Below are 16734 nucleotides of genomic sequence, written 5' to 3' on the forward strand. Positions count from 1 at the left end.
AGTGGATCCTGAGCTCCACCTGAATGTCCTGCTTAATGACCTCATTGTCAGTGAATCCCCAGTCACTGTCACCATCTTAGCCTTGCCTTCCCACACCTCCCCAGTCAGCAATTCAGAACTTCTTAGGTCCTTAACAGCACCACCCTTCTCCCAGCTTTGTGGGCTTAAAGTCTTATTCTGCTTAGAATCCTCTTTCTCTCCCCTTGTTCCCTCTCCCCCAAGAAACGATTGCTTATTAAATTTAGTGTGAACTCATTAACCTTGATATTTACTGCCCTTCCATAAATGATCCTTACCATATTTTAGTTTAGTTAAATATCACCAACTTTCTGGGATTACTTATTAGTTCTTCCTAATTGTTGATCTGTTGTTGCCTATACATGATATGCCTTCTCCTCATCTTTGCCTTTCAGAAACTTATCCTGTTTTAAACCCACCTCAATGTCCGGCCCTTCCAACTTTCCTTCTTTTTTGTTCTAGTCATTGTGACTTTTCCCTCTCAGCTTTAAATTCCCCATATACTCTGAACTTTTAATTTTATTAATAGCTATTTGTGTTTTTCCTGTGTCCTGATTTGCTTATAAGCTGAAAATAAGTTTTCATAGTGAGTGTTACTGCTCTTTTATTTTTTGTTCCCTTTTCATTAATGGTACCTTTTCTCCCAGTTTCTGCCTTTCAGGTTTAACAAACATCAGTTAATCAACTTCAACTTCAGTTGGCTCAGGCATTGTGCTAGAGGTTTTTAACATATGTTCTAAACGTAGCTTTACAAAAATTTGACATTTATCCTAAATTTAATCTTCAGAACACTTGTAATGTAGTATTACAGGAGATCTTCAGTATCCAATGTTCATTAATCTAAAGGATTCATGGATAAGCAAATTTGCCAAACAAGAGAATATTCACTGATGAACTAAGCACTTCTAAAATTAGGCTCTGCTCACCAGCTATCCCTCATTAACTCTGGCTGTTATCTTTCCCATCCATCACATCAGCATCCTTCTCTATTACTTCCTTGCTAATCTAATGCAAATACAGCACAAACCAAAATGAAATTATAAACCTTGCAAAAGATGCAAAACTTCATAAAGTCTATGAAAGTACAAGAGAATGGCTTTAATCACTTGCAAAATTGTTGACAGATGGGTATTTAGCAGAGTTAACAATTGAAAAAAGGTTGATGACTCATACGCATTTCAAAGAACAATTTGAGTAGCAAAGAATTAAGGGAGGCCCTTGAAAAAATTGTTGGAAGTTTTCAAAACAGAATTACCTATTATATGCTCATGTTACAAATTTCAAAGCTGGTGAATGTTGTGCCATTATACTATTATATGCCAAAAATAAAAAAATAAATAAAAGCATATGAGTGAAATCATTAACTATTTAAAAAATAATTTTCATAAGTTTTAGTTTCATATTTCAGATTAAGTTGTAGTCAACCCTTTATTTTTTTTTACACCATTTATTCTGAAATACCTGGACCTTTTAAAAAGGTTCTAGAACAATTATCCTTGGGTACCAAGGACCTCTTTTATCTACCTTTCACAGCCCAGGTGGCATCAGATTGCCACCTCAAATATTAGCTCCTATTCCATTCTTGTTAGCCCTCTTTTGGGGGAACATATGTTTAAAATTTTGAATTTTTCTTTTGTTGTCTCCTTTTGCTTTTCCATTCCTTCCTTCCTTCTTTCGTTATTACGCTTTTAAACTTTGGTTCACTCTTATTACTGCTTCTTTATGCTATAGCCCCCTCTTTTTCTTGACCTTTTTGCTGTTCTTTTGTTTCATTGCCAGTATCCTAACCTTGAGGCTTATCCACTGTCTGTCTGGCCTTGCCTTGCTGTCTCTTTTAATCTCATCACCTGGTATTCAGTGCTGTCTGGTTTAGGTTTGTCCCTCCTTTATTCAGTCTTTTTTTAAACTTTTTTCCTTTCTTCTCTAATAATTTTTTTCTAATTTAAATTTTTTCTTTTAGTCTTTCTTCTGAATGCTTGCTTTTTATACATCTTCCTCATGGTGAGAAAGTAGATGTACCCAGAACCTCTTTGTACTGTAGAAACTCTCATTGCTAAGACCTTGAGTGAGATAAGACCTAAACACTTGTTCTCAAAGAAAGCATTTCTTTCTGTTTTGCTATCCATCCATGTATTACAGCCTATCCATCCATGTATTACACCAGGACAATTTATCTGGTAGTTTCTTCTGCAAACCTCTGTAGGCTGGTGTCCTTATTTCTGTCCCTCCTTCTTCTGCCAGAAGTCCTTGTACTAATCAGTGAGTATACACTAATGAAATTTGATTAGGTGTTTAATGTTGTAATTTTGTCATAATAAAAATCCTAAACTTGGATTTTTTTTTTTAAACAAAAATATTGGGAGAAATGTGGGGAGGTCTTGGGGGAAAAATCTGTTCTTATAGTGCGTCACTCTCTGCTTCAGAAATTAAAAGAAATATTTTAGGAGTTAGGCCTCGTCTCTAGTTCTATATTCATTTGTAACACTGGTTTTGGTGGAGCAAGGTTAGGTTTATTCTAAATATGAAGAGAAAAAATTTTAAAGAGAGTCACAGATCTTCTCTAAAGAAGATTAATTCTCTTAAATGTTTAAAACCAAGCTAAAATTAACACTTGCCATGTGTGGTAGGAACATTGTAGTTGGAAAATGGGTGACTAATAGATTTTCTCAGTTTTAATGCCTCTGACTAGAGTATAAATGTGAATGTTGTTCATGCTCCCAAATTGGTACATTTCACTTTCATTATCTTTTTGTGTGGGTAAAAGGTAACTCAGACTATATTTTTTTAATCCTTATAAAAACAGAATCTACGTAAATCAGAGTTTTAGTAATCTCATGTCTGTGATTTGGTGAAAAGTTAAAAAAAAAATAAGCACTTTGGAAAAATGTCTGTCTTCATATCCTCATTAGGAAACTTCTCTTTAATTTTGTAGTCAAATCAGAAAATTAATGCCCGTTGGACCACAGAGGAGCAGCTTCTAGCAGTGCAAGGTATATTAAAGATAAGCAGTTATTGTTGTTAACTATTTAACCTGTCATGAAAGGTGACGACCATAGTTCTTCCCTTTCTTTAGAAATGGATCAAGAAAGAGCTCTTGTGTTTACCACAAAGTCCTGATAATCAGGAATTCTGTTTTGTTCTTGTGGATGTGACTTACTGAGCCTATATGCATTTTGGGTCCTGTACAGCGTGTAACACATTCTCAGCCTTAACCATGACGGTGATGACAAGCTCAAACAAGTCATATGGTTTCTCTGTGCCTTTGCTTCTGTGTTCCTGCAGTTGGGTTCATTCTTTATATTAGTCATTGATAATTCATCATTAAGAGCATAAACTATTATGTTTCTGGTTTTTCTAATTACTCTGTATAATAGTGTTTCTCTTGATAAATGTCAGGTACTGAAAATATTAGTGATACACTTTCAACGTATTGTAACTTGAGATATGTGACACTGAATGATTAGAAACCCAATTTTAAAAAAATACATATATATGTAAAACAAAAGAGAGAGTTAAGAGATGCTTTTAAAAATATACATAAAGCATTTTAAATGCACTATTTATAAGAATGCTTTGTTGAATTCTATGACAGAACACTTTTTGTATTATGAATGCCTGTCGGCAAATTGGAAGCATTATAAACTTGGATTTTCCCATGTTTGAATTAAGGAAGGGCAAACTGTATATTTTTTATTCAGTGTTGTAGCTGTGTGTTGTTTTTTTTTTTTTCTTTTCCCTTCAAGATAACCTGTCTGCAGGACTGATTGTGTAATTGTAAGTTTGGTCTATAATTTCGTTTTCCTGGCTGAGCCCTCTTTGTGTTGAGCGCTAATAGCTGCTAGGTCAGTAGCTACTAGCAATTTTTTTTTTTTTATCTAAGAAAGTTGGGCCCCCGTGAAACATATAAGTACTTTAAAAAATATTTCTAGGTATTCAAGCATAGAGAACATATTTAACTCAAAAATGATCTGCAGGTATCATTTGGATATGAGAATAATGTAATTAAAAACCGATTAATAGACAACTCTGCAGTTTGGATTAGAGTGAGTAAGAATTACCTGGCCACTGTGATTAGAAACTGTCACAGGACGGTGCCAACACGGTGATGTCATCCTTCTCTTTGGCCTATACAGCACAAAATAGTCATTTCATAAACAGAATGCTTGATCCTACGGAGGCAGGGTACTGGACGTGCATTGAGCACATCTATAATTGTGGAACTAAGTTTCTGAATGAGTCAGAACAAAGCTTAATTAGTTTATAATGTTCAGTAGTAGCCAGTTTTAAATTAGAAACTATTTAAAATTCAGATTAAAAAATTAGCAGGAGCACCTGGCTAGCCCGTTTGGTAGGTTATGTGACTCTTGATCTCACAGTCATGAGTTCAAACCCCATGTTGGGCGTAGAGCTTACTTTAAAAAAAAATTTTTTTTTCCCCAGAGGCTGCTTCATACTGATTTGGATCTGTGACTTAATAGCTCTAACATAGTTATTTGAGGAGGCATTGCTTTTATTGATGTAAAGCCTGTGTTCTCTGTCCGTCCTTGTGTGTGTGCGTGTGTGTGTGTGCGCGTGTGCGTGTGCGTGCGTGTGTGTGTGTATAAAGCCTGGAGAATTTAACCCTGATTTCCAGTATTTCAGTTGCTTAAAGGTTAGTATATTAATCCTGTACTCTAGTATAAGAAAATTATCCCAGTAAAGGATTTTCTGAAGAGACTTACTTGGGAAAATCTGGGCTGATGTTTCCAAAGCATTCAGGATTTGATACTGTTCTGCAGCACTGTTTTTAAGTGGTAGAGACCATTGAGTCTTATGGCTGGGCTGGATGTGATGCAGAGCTGCATTCAAGGAGAGGGACAATGGCAAGGTTTACATTTATAGTTTAAGCTATATATTTATGTGGACATTATCTCAGCTTATATATATTAAAAGAATAGTTATGAATATAATCAAACATTTCCCCTCTGCTGAGATATATTCAGTATTGTATTCTTATGCCCATTTAAAAAGTAATCCTTAAATAAATCATACTGATGTAGCAATTTGTACAGAAATATGCATGTCTTAGGATTTTGAAGGTACTCTCTTAATATGTTAATGTCATCGTTTTATTTATTTTAACTCTGTATGTGGAATTTTTGTTTCTCTTTGGGTTTGTTAAGGGTTTTTTTGTGTTTTTTTTTTTTCATTTTGGGTGGTTTTTGTTTCATAAAATAAAATAATATACAGCTATTTGTGTCCAAAATAGTTATTTTAGGGAAAATTAGAAAGTGCCTTTTTTGCTAATGAGCCCACACGTTTATAAAATTCTTAGAAGTATGTCTTATAAACAGTGCAATCACATAGTAATGTCACCTGAACCTGAGTCTCAGTGTAGGTAAGGTACATAACTGCAGTTTTTTTTTTAACTTTAGAGTTTGCTATTCAGAAGTACCTGTCTTAGCGGGCAGTTGTTTGGGGTTTTTTTCTCTTTAATCTTTATTTGTGATAAACCTTTAGATGATATTATTCTTATGACTGTTTCAGTTTCACAAAGTAAATCATTTATATTTTGATATTAATAGTTTATAAGCACTTTATTTTTAAGACATTCTGTGTGTATATTCTGATTGGATACTCATTTGTTAAATGCTTTTTTAAATCTTGCTCATAGTTGACTATTAGAGTGACTTGGAAAGAGAAATTTGTAAATTCTAGTGTCATTTAGTGAGATTTATAATTCTATTAAATAAACTTTTTTGTTGTAACTCTTTTAAAACCACATAAATATAGGGGCGCCTGGGTGGCTCAGTCGGTAAAGCGTCCGACTTCGGCTCAGGTCACGATCTCGCGGTCCGTGAGTTCGAGCCCCGCGTCGGGCTCTGGGCTGATGGCTCAGAGCCTGGAGCCCACTTCCGATTCTGTGTCTCCCTCTCTCTCTGCCCCTCCCCCGTTCATGCTCTGTCTCTCTCTGTCTCAAAAATAAATAAACGTTAAAAAATAAAAAAATTAAAAAAAAACCCACATAAATATATTAAGATCATTTCCTAGGGCTTAAACGTATATTTCCCACTTTTTTCTTTTTACCATATACTCATATTGTTGTTAACTAAATACTACCATTTAAATAATAAATATTTAAATAAATAATAAACTATTTTTCCTTCTTTCTCCCTTATTTGGAAGGGGGAAAGTCATGCTCAGACCAAACAAGAATATCTGTTTATACTTGTGTAATCTATCACTTTACTAAATGTTAATTTTAGTTCTAGCTATGTTAAAACTTGAGTAACATTCTTCAAGAGTCCACAGGTAGGATATTATAAACGCCAACTAATTTAAACCTCTAAAAGTACTTGCTTAGAATGGTATTTCTACATTTTCTGTAATCTGTTCCAGCCTTATGTGTCTGTGTTTTCTTACTATAACAAATTAGTTAACAGTGAAATTAATTATAGTCTTCACAGTTTGTGTTAATGGAAAATCTCTGTTTATGGCTTGTGTCATCTACATATAAATATTTTTTCTAATCTATAGTGCTTTTAGAATTATCCTAAAATCAATCTTGATATTCATATGATAAACATTTCATAACAAGAATTAAGAAAGGAATTAGATTCTTGGTGTATTTTTTTTTTCATGTAAAATGGAACAATTATTAGCTGTTTTCAAAAAATAATACGTTTAAATGATAGTACAAACCATTGACTCTTTAAAGTGTGTAGAGGCAGAGCATGGTATTCAATATTTATTTTAGACCTTCTCTTAACTGTGTTAATCATTAGTGCTAAAAAATAATACATCCCCCACCTAAAATATTAGTGCTATTTTAAGGTAAACGACAAGAAATTTTTCCAGTTTTATCAAGATGTCAACTTCAATTTTTAGTTGTTTTTTTCCATATTGCCTGCCTTCTCTTCTAAAACAGGAAACGACAAAACTGTTCAAGTCAGTTATGCTTTTACACTTAAATGTTACCTTCTCTTCCTGTAGTTTGTATGTTTCATTTGTTTTTAGGAGAAATTAAGTAGCAAGTCTAGAAATTGTCTTTCTAATTTTATCTCATACGTTTTTTAAAAGCTAGAATGGTTCCTAAAGGAGGGGAAAACAGATTCGGCACTTGATTAAAACATAGGGATTGTAACCCAGTACATGAATGATCAAAAGGAAATGGAAATAGGTGATTCATATTTTTCCATCTAAAAAACACCTGTTCGCTTTAGAGAGTTTCTTCTATAATAAGGTATCATAAGAATGGAGACCCAAAAGTATCAGCCCTCTGATGCATGCACTTCAAATAATTGATTCAAAATCTCCAGGGGCGCCTGGGTGACGCAGTCGGTTAAGCGTCCGACTTCAGCCAGGTCACGATCTTGCGGTCCGTGAGTTCGAGCCCCGCGTCAGGCTCTGGGCTGATGGCTCAGAGCCTGGAGCCTGTTTCCGATTCTGTGTCTCCCTCTCTCTCTGCCCCTCCCCCGTTCATGCTCTGTCTCTCTCTGTCCCAAAAATAAATAAACGTTGAAAAAAAAATTAAAAAAACAAACAAAAAAAACCAAAATCTCCAGCATTTTTGTGATAGAATTTAACTTATAACAGGGAAGATTGGAACACAAGACTCAGAAGAGAAAGGGTAGACATTAGAAAGAGAATATATGATTTTGACTTTTAGCCCTCACCTGCATGGCACCATTCACTGTCCTACTGCTATTGATATCTTTTTTTTTTTTTTTTCACCTTAATATGAATTCTTGAAGAGATTTGCAGGAGATAGAAGTGCATGTTCCCAAATGGTTTGAGTTTAAAATTAATCTTTTTTTTTTGATAGGAAAGAGCTGTATCCCTGGAGTTTCTGGATGTCACTATGTTCTTATTTCAAAATGGATTTCCTGGTTATACTAAGTATATGCTCACTTTAAGAAATTTTGTTACAAGAAGCAGGAAACAATATCCTGCCTCCCCCAAATTTTACTACCCAGAAGCAGCTTGCCACTGTAATGTTTTGATTTATTTTTTTGTAGTCCAAAATCAGATTTTAAAAAATAACTTTTTAAACGTACCAAATGCGGTCTCGGGATATCCCTTCTGTCTCAGGAAGAAAAAGTCTGTAATTTCATGTCCAAAGCTGGGAAACACCATGCTACAAATGTTTCTGAAGTTACAATCTTACTAGCCAAATTAAAAAATATATACGAATATGGTTTTTGGGGGGTGGAATGAAGAATACTGTTTGGAAAATGTGGGCTTTTATAAAATGTAATATCAGTCATATTTTTATATTAATTCCCAAATAGAACTTTAAAAGTGTATGTTAGGGGCGCCTGGGTGGCACAGTCGGTTGGGCGTCCGACTTCAGCCAGGTCACGATCTCGCGGTCCGTGAGTTCGAGCCCCGCGTCGGGCTCTGGGCTGATGGCTCAGAGCCTGGAGCCTGTTTCCGATTCTGTGTCTCCCTCTCTCTCTGCCCCTCCCCCGTTCACGCTCTGTCTCTCTCTGTCCCAAAAATAAATAAACGTTGAAAAAAAAAATTAAAAAAAAAAAAGTGTATGTTAAAGATTCTAAAGTATCATTTGCCAGCATAGGAAGCCAAGTTGTTCACTGTAACTTTCAAATGAACTTTCGAAATTTGACTGAAAATGCTTTTCTTTGTCTTCCTGGGAAATTTACAATTTACATCTTCCAGGATTTTCTAAAATTTCATTCTAGTAACCTTTAAAAACTGACTTTTTGCCCTAAAGGTGAGAAGTTTAATTTAAAACCATGGTTCAGATGGACCTCATAAGCCTTTTTCATCTATAGAAAGAGAGAGATTTAATCATTGTGTTTAATTCCCTTGCTGATAAATCAATCAGATGGCCTTGCCTATTATAAATTATGAAAAAAGAATGGACCACCCTTCTTCAAGGTACAAATTGGCACAACAGTAGCTCTGATGTCCTGTGTTGTTAAAGTTAGTTCCTCTGCTTTGACTGCCCCTGCTAGGTTTTCCTCCAGAAGGCTAGCTGGGGATTCTTCTGAAGGAGCTGCCCCATTAAGTCTTCAGTTGGTGTTTCACTAGAGTTTACCTAGTTAATCAGCTACGGTATAAACTTAAGAATTCCACCTTCTAACCAAAATAGGCTGTTGAGCCGGCATCATGGGGAGTGTAAAGGTGATAAAGAAGTTAGCTATATGTGACTCTTGTTTGGGGAAGAAAAATCAATTCTATTTCCTGAACACTTTCTGTGTACTTATATTTCATTGGACAGTACTTCCTAACCTTTCTCACATCATGGCATACAAAAAAAAATACAAAATTTGTCACAACACACTGGGGAAAACAGATGAGACTACTGTTGTCCAGAAGGGACTGCCAAAGAGCTCTGGCTGTTCCAGAACCTGCCCAGCTGTCCTGCAGGCTGAGGGGATTAATATCCCTGAAGGCCCACTTGTTCTCCGGACATGAGTGGGATCCTCAACCAGACTCCAGAGGTCTGATCTGAGCCTTAAAATTTTGCAAAGTAGTTTATATAAGACTGGCATCCATGAGTTAATAATAAACATACCTGGGTGACTCAGAACCTAGGTGACTTGGAAAAGGTCCTTGATATCCAGAGTATCTGGGAAAACTAAGGCTCCTATAGGAAGTAGTTTTGCTTTGAGGGGTCTGTAACTCTGGAAGTGCGACAATGTTGGTGACACGGTAAAGTCCATTGAGCAAGAGAAAATGGGAAATCAAAAAAGGGGACAGCTATAAAATGGAATCAGACATGGGGACAACTTACTGTAGATTTTGGAATATATTTTGCTAAAGAAATAGGTGTTCTGAGCGTTATAATATCTTCATACTTGGACTCAGTTAATTTTAATGTAACTTCTTGCTAGAATACAGAAGAACTAATCTTAGATTTATTTGAAGTTTTCATTTCTAAACTCATGTATTCAGTAGATTTGGTCATTTCTAAAATGTAAACTAAATATCCCTTGAAAATTAGTACATCGATAGACCACTGTGTCTGATTTCTAAAGAGTAGTTATTTTCAAGTGCAGCAATCTCAAATAATTTGTTATTTTCAAAGTATAAGTAATAGAGAAGTACTTGAATATATAGAAGTAATTTCTAATATTAAATAACCTTGGATTTCTATTGCCAAATAAGCCCTCAGTGGAACCTAGTCACCATTAGAATTTGTACTCAACTACAGAGTTTAAACTGGACATTAGCTCATGGATTTAAAGAGAATTTATATTGCTAAATGCTGTAAAGAACGTCAAGTGTCATAATTTATTATCATGCATATGTCTTCGCCTTTGAGAACAGAGGAAATGAGCATAGTTTATAAACTCAGAACTCTATATTAAAAATCACGATAGCTTAATAATCTCAAACTTCTTGCCCAGAATGCCCTTTAAGATAAAGGAACGCACCATGGAGTCAAGCCTAGCTAGTTGAATGTAAGCAGGAGATACTCATTCCCAAGTTCTCCATATAAAAGAAGGGCAGAAATTAAAAGCAAGAATTTTGTCATATCATGATGCTGCTTTAAGAAGATAATTGGGGAGATGATACCAATAGGTACCACTAAGAACGTACCTAGCGTTTTTCCTGGGGTGTTAACATATCCTCATATTATTCTCTCATTTGTGATTGTGTACATGTTGAATTTATTTAAAGCCCCATGATTCTGGTTGCTTAGGTTAAATTACGGACTTTAATATCATAAGTATCATTTTTTCCTCCTTTCTCATGTCTAATTAATGAGTTACTGTTTCTGTATTTTAAACAGTAGTTATCAAATTGTAAAATCAAAATTTTTGACAGCTTTTATCTTTTGAGCTAAGTGCATCTCTTTCTAGAATGAGTCAGTGAACCTCCTTTTACAATTCCCTTAAGAGCAATTTATTAGCCACCTGATTACAGAAAGTCATTTCAAATTCTGTAGTATAATTGACTATCTCAAGTTCATAAATCAAATGTAATCTTTTGTTATAGTAAAACTTCCATAGTGAAAAGTTAAGTTCTCAAATAACTAAATGTGCAGTCCTTCCTAAATTTACAGTAGTGACGATAAGCCCAACAAGCCCTCTCTGCAGTACTGCTGGGACTCCTCCACATGCACAGCCTTTGCAACTGTTAGAGGAGTTGAAATCCAGCTACCTCCAAAAAATAGCTTCCCTTGTTTTTGTCCGTCACACTGTGATGATTCTTTTTTGTGTGTGTTTAAATTCTTATTTCTATACGTTGGTACCCTGGTGAGATTAGGCAAGTAATCGTAGTGAAGCTGATATTAAAACCAAATTATGACGCTTTTCTTAATGGGGGAACTCTAAGACTACTCACTCAGTCCATTGAGGGGATAAAAGAGATGGCTTATTCCCATCCAGTTTTGTTTACAAACGGTGTTGCTCAAATTTAGGTGACTGGCTACTAGGGAAATAAATGAATGTGGAATTGAGGATGGAACAAAGAATTCAATGCTTTACAATAAATGGACTGTATTTGAGAGTTCAAGAAAGGATTGGAGAAAATAACTGAGTATGTAAAAAATGGTAAGTTCCTGATTGTTCAGTTGAAGGCAAGTGGCTGGCTCGATGAAATGACGTAATTGATAGTTTTCATCTGTGACCCTGATATCTTAGTCTCTATCTCAGAATTGAGAAATGAGCAGAGTTTATGAGAAAGGATTTTCATTGCTGGTATCTTTTGTGTGTGCATGATGTGTAGTACACACAGCTCTCCTTATTGATCCTTCACAGGTGTATTATTTACTTTGCCTTCCAGGTGTCCGCAAATATGGTAAAGATTTTCAAGCTATTGCAGATGTAATTGGCAACAAGACTGTTGGCCAAGTGAAGAACTTCTTTGTAAACTACAGGCGTCGGTTTAACTTAGAGGAGGTATTGCAGGAGTGGGAAGCAGAACAAGGAACCCAGGCTTCTAATGGTGATGCTTCTGCTTTAGGGGAGGAGACAAAAAGTGCTTCTAATGTGCCATCAGGGAAGAGCACTGATGAAGAAGAGGAGGTGTGTTTGTGTATGGAATTTGAGCTCATATGAGTTGAGGAATCATTTTGTGTGGTGTTCTGTAAGGTTAATTTGTCAGAGGACTAGCTAAACGAGCATGAAAGGTTGACAATACACTTACTCAGTGGTGCCTCCCTCGTGACTCTTAAGTCCTAATGACATGCTAAGTTCTGATCCCAGAAGAATGGAGAGTGTATTGTTCTTTCATAGTCTTATTTTTATTTCCAGTGTTAAGCTGTTTACTAATAAAGATGCCTGTTTGGTAGCTTCGTTGCTTTTTCAGTTTTTGGTTTTTGTTTTGTTTTGTTTAAAATAAAAGAAGCTTGTGCTTCCAAAAAACACTGGTGTTACGTTTTTGTTTTGTTTTGATTTGTTTTGTTTTTCCTGTGACAGCCCAAACTATGTTGTATTAAGTTCATTAGGAACTATCATCTCATACATGTATTTTTGTTTCCTCACCTCTAGGCACAGACCCCACAGGCTCCTCGGACTCTGGGTCCATCACCTCCTGCCCCATCATCCACTCCAACACCAACAGCCCCCATTGCCACTCTGAACCAGCCTCCACCACTTCTTCGTCCAACACTGCCTGCTGCCCCTGCTCTTCACCGGCAGCCTCCTCCACTCCAGCAGCAGGCTCGGTTCATCCAGCCCCGGCCAACTTTAAATCAGCCTCCACCACCTCTCATTCGCCCTGCTAATTCTATGCCACCCCGTCTAAACCCAAGACCAGTGTTGTCCACGGTCGGTGGTCAACAGCCACCATCACTTATCGGAATTCAGACAGATTCACAGTCCTCACTGCACTAGAGTTAAATTGGACAGAGCTACAGTAACTTTTCACCCTACCGTTATACCAGTGCTCATCAGACTGATGCAAAAGAGGACAGAATAATCCTTCCTAGATACTGAGGCTGCAAACTAGTTCTGTGGCAGTGGGCTAGCATAAGTGGATGTCTAAGAAATTTTTTAGTTCATGCAACTGAACTAAATGTTATACGATAAAAAGCCTACGGTTAGCCTCCTTTGTAGAGTATACGTTCAGTGACATGATCTCATTAAAAGAAAAAAAAGATTAAGTATTCTATATACCAAGGTTTTCTTGTTTTATTTTTACTGTATTTATTTTATTGAGATTCTTTATATTTCTGCCTCTTCATAGTCAAGGCTCTTAGTACAGGAATATTGACTTAGGAATTGTGAAAACTCCTTAAGTTTCTTAAGGATGTTTGACTTTTTTCTTTCTTCCTTAATTTAATTTTTAACAACATTTTCCTATGTTAGGAGTGCAAGAATAAATAGCCTGCATTTCAGATTTTGACATATGTTCATTTAATGCATATTTAAGAAATTATAGTGCATATCCCTTTTTTCAAAAAATCTTGCTTTTTTTTCCAAAGGAATTTTAATATATTCCTTTAAAAGAAAGCAATTTAATCAATTGCAAAGCAATTATATGAAACCACAAAGAATGTACTGAACCTACTAACCCTTTAACATACACTTCAGGGTCCTAGTACAAAGTCCTTGCTTAAAGGTCATTGACCCATCATCTATCAGTAATAAGAGGATCGGAATAATAATTTTACGTACAAATGAGGACTTAATTTGTTGAAGTACGGTGTCTTTAAGTTCCTTGAAGATGGAGTTAATTTTGACTTTTTTTTTTTTTTTTTTTTTTAATGTTTCTAAATGCTATCTGCTTTTAACTAGTTGCCTATATTCGGGGACGTTAGAAGAGAATTATATTTTGTCAGTAACGTGGAGATAGTGGTTATGGAAGCATTTATTTACAGTACCCTTTTTGTGTTTAGGTTCCGACTTAAAATTGCCCTCATACTTATTAATATGGTCTGCATTTAATATAAAGGATGTTTTCTTGATAAATCTCTATTGTACTATTTGGATACATTTGTGTATTCCTTGCAGCCGACCTGTGCTTGTGGGTTTGGTTTAGGGTTAAATCATCAACATTATTTCATAAAATAAATTTAAGAATTTGTTCTGTGTCATCTAAAGATGTATCAGTATATTGTCACAATTGTGCTGTTAACTTAAAATGCTGAGACCCCTTTTTATAAAGAAGCAAAAACATTTCAAGTCTTAATTGAACTCATAAATCATTAAGTACCTACAAAGAATATTTTGCAAGTAATAGTATTTCAACAATGTGTTACTAATATTTTTGATACAGTGATTTCATATTGGAATCATGACTTGTGCAAAGGGACAGATAGATCACTTAGATTACTATCCTAGTGAAACATAAGGCTAAATGTTTGCACATTTACATTCTCATATTTAAAACTACTTAACATCTAAGGCCCTAATTTATGTTTTGAGAAGTCATATATTCTCAATATTGGAAAAATAATCCTTACCATTGGCTCTAAAGCCTTAAAAGAGCTGTAGATTTAAATTCATTGTTTAGTTTCAATTTTGAAGTTTTAGATCACTCTTCTTCAGAAGGACCTTAAGTTCTGGCACAAACTTTTTCCAGGGTGTGTCTTTTCTTTCTCATTGGATCATCTTAAATAGTTCCTGCCCCTGGATTGTAACTAGATAAAAATCTGATTTAAAATCCTTAATATTCAAGAATTTATACTTATTTTTACTTTAAAAGCCACGAGGGGAGGGGGGGGCAGTTATATATCTTAAAAGAAAATATCTAAAGCATTTTTCTAAAGATTGTCTTGCATATGTGCATATTATACAGCTCTTATTGTCTTGTCTCTCGTCAGTAGACCTTCAGTATACAGTGTGTGGGACATGTCAGTCACGTTGGTCAGCACCAGCATCTGTCCGGCTGTTAAGTATATTATGATTCATTTAAAAATCTGTTCTATCCCACCCGTGGGCCAAGATGCTGTATCTGAGGGATGTGCTGTGATTTTATTTACGTACACTAGAGCACACAGTAGAAAAATCTGAGCTTCATTAGTAATATGACACATGTATATAGTGAGATGTCTTATTGTGTGCTTTGCATATTTTGTAAATATTTTGCACGCCATTAATTTTCTTTTTTGTTTAAGCAGTGTTTGGCCTGGAAGAGTGATATGCTTGCTGCTTAATCAAAGGATTAAAGAGTTAAAGGTGTCTATGTCTTCTATTTTTATATAATTTCATGCTGTATGAGGAATTTAGGACCTCTTCACTGTGAAATTCTATTGATTTTTATAAAAAAGCAAAACCTAGAAATATTTTAATGACCATTTCATAATGTCAAGGTTATCATTTTTGAAAAATCTACACCCAAGTATTTTTTTTCATTACATAACTAAAAATAAATCACACTATTGATATGCCTGGTAATATTAATGAAAAAATATTTTTTATATATTCTTTAATTCCAGTGTAATATGGATGGAGGTAAAGGTAAGTTTTGATCATAACTTTTCCTTAATAATTTTACAATTAAGTGAGTAAAAATGTAGAATAAAGATGAAAGAATATAAAATTCTGTATTAATATAGGCTAGCATTCTTTTTAGGAATAAATGTAAGGAATAAGCAAAAAGTAACAGTCATGATTTAAAAAAAAAATAATATTGCAAGTTTTTTGTTGAAGTACCAAGTTTAGTTGGTAAATTATAGTATTTTAATTTTTCTTCCTGCTATCCAAGTAATATTACATGTTAATAATGGCTGCTCACTTAACACTAGAGTATCAAGGTCTCCTCAAAGCTACTAATAATCCAACTTAGAACTCAGAGCAAGATCTATGTTTCTCTTTGTGTTTCTCCAAAATGATGAATACATCTGGACTAGGCAACATAAGAAAAAGAAATTAACATCTGTTAGTTTTTTAACTTAGGCATTCATTATAGATATCCATAAGAAGATAACCGAATAAGTAAATGCAGAAAGAATCCAATAATCAAGTCTGAGAAACCACGTGATATAAAATGTAAGAAGCGACCTCATTTTCTCGCAGCATTACTGGGAGTACATAACTGCCTTCTCCTAGGACAAAATAGGTCACCTATAACCCCTCCTAACTTCAATCCGTATCATAACTTTACCTCAGTGAAGGAATGTTCTGCAGCAATAAATTTTAGTAGCAATGGAGTTGGGAAGTAAATTACTGAATTGCTCCTGGATGTGTGTTTGTATCAAAAGGCCATGTGGCTTTATTTGCCCTTCCTTTACTTGCAAAAGTCTGGCACACCTAAGGGAGAATGATGAAGACCAGAAATTAGTGTTGGGTTGAGATGTTTTCCAGATTTAAAGTAGACCATTGTTTACTGATAAGGGAATGGGTGTTTACAATGTGGTTAATTGAAACTTGAGAATCCTAAAGTTGGAATTTGGGTGAGCAGAGTCTCTAAGGAAAAGATGCTGGGAATGCGAACTGGAGAGATCTAGGAGCAGTCTTCACAATATAAATGGCAGAAAGGCTAACCTCCCAGGATGCTTTATATAATGTCTTTTTTCTCTGTTATACGGTCTAATCTTATTTAAATATATGGGGTGCAGTTACCAAAACTAAGGAGGTCCTGAATTAACACCACAACAAAAGTTACTTCTTGAAGTATCTACCTAGCTTACTGCCCAGAACAGCTTTCATGATTGGCAGGATTTGGCTTCAAGAGGCCTCTACTCCCGGGACCATTTTTTTTTCACATGCTGTAGCTTTTCCAAGAGTTTTAAAACAATCGATCGTTGGGGCACCTGGGTGGCGCAGTCGGTTAAGCGTCCGACTTCAGCCAGGTCACGATCTCGCGGTCTGTGAGTTC

At 35.3% G+C, this 16734-nt stretch overlaps 1 protein-coding gene across 5 annotated transcripts in view; it reads left to right on the plus strand.

Annotated features, from left to right (window-relative positions):
- The window catches only part of RCOR3 (REST corepressor 3), a 53861-nt gene extending 38766 nt beyond the window's left edge, over positions 1-15095 (plus strand). For 3 of the 5 annotated variants that reach the window (XM_086693976.1, XM_086693977.1, XM_086693980.1), the window contains 3 exons: positions 2951-3008; positions 11755-11996; positions 12462-15095. In XM_086693976.1, coding sequence (XP_086550102.1) covers positions 2951-3008; positions 11755-11996; positions 12462-12806 — 645 coding nt within the window. In that variant the 3' untranslated portion in view covers positions 12807-15095. The remainder of the gene's footprint in view (positions 1-2950; positions 3009-11754; positions 11997-12461) is intronic. The other 2 variants (XM_086693979.1, XM_086693978.1) reach the window with 2 other exon arrangements.
- The last annotated feature ends 1639 nt before the right edge of the window (positions 15096-16734 follow it).

This window comes from Puma concolor, chromosome E4, assembly GCF_028749965.1.
Source record: "Puma concolor isolate L17-30 chromosome E4, mPumCon1.1.hap2, whole genome shotgun sequence".
NCBI classification, from domain to species: domain Eukaryota; kingdom Metazoa; phylum Chordata; class Mammalia; order Carnivora; family Felidae; genus Puma; species Puma concolor.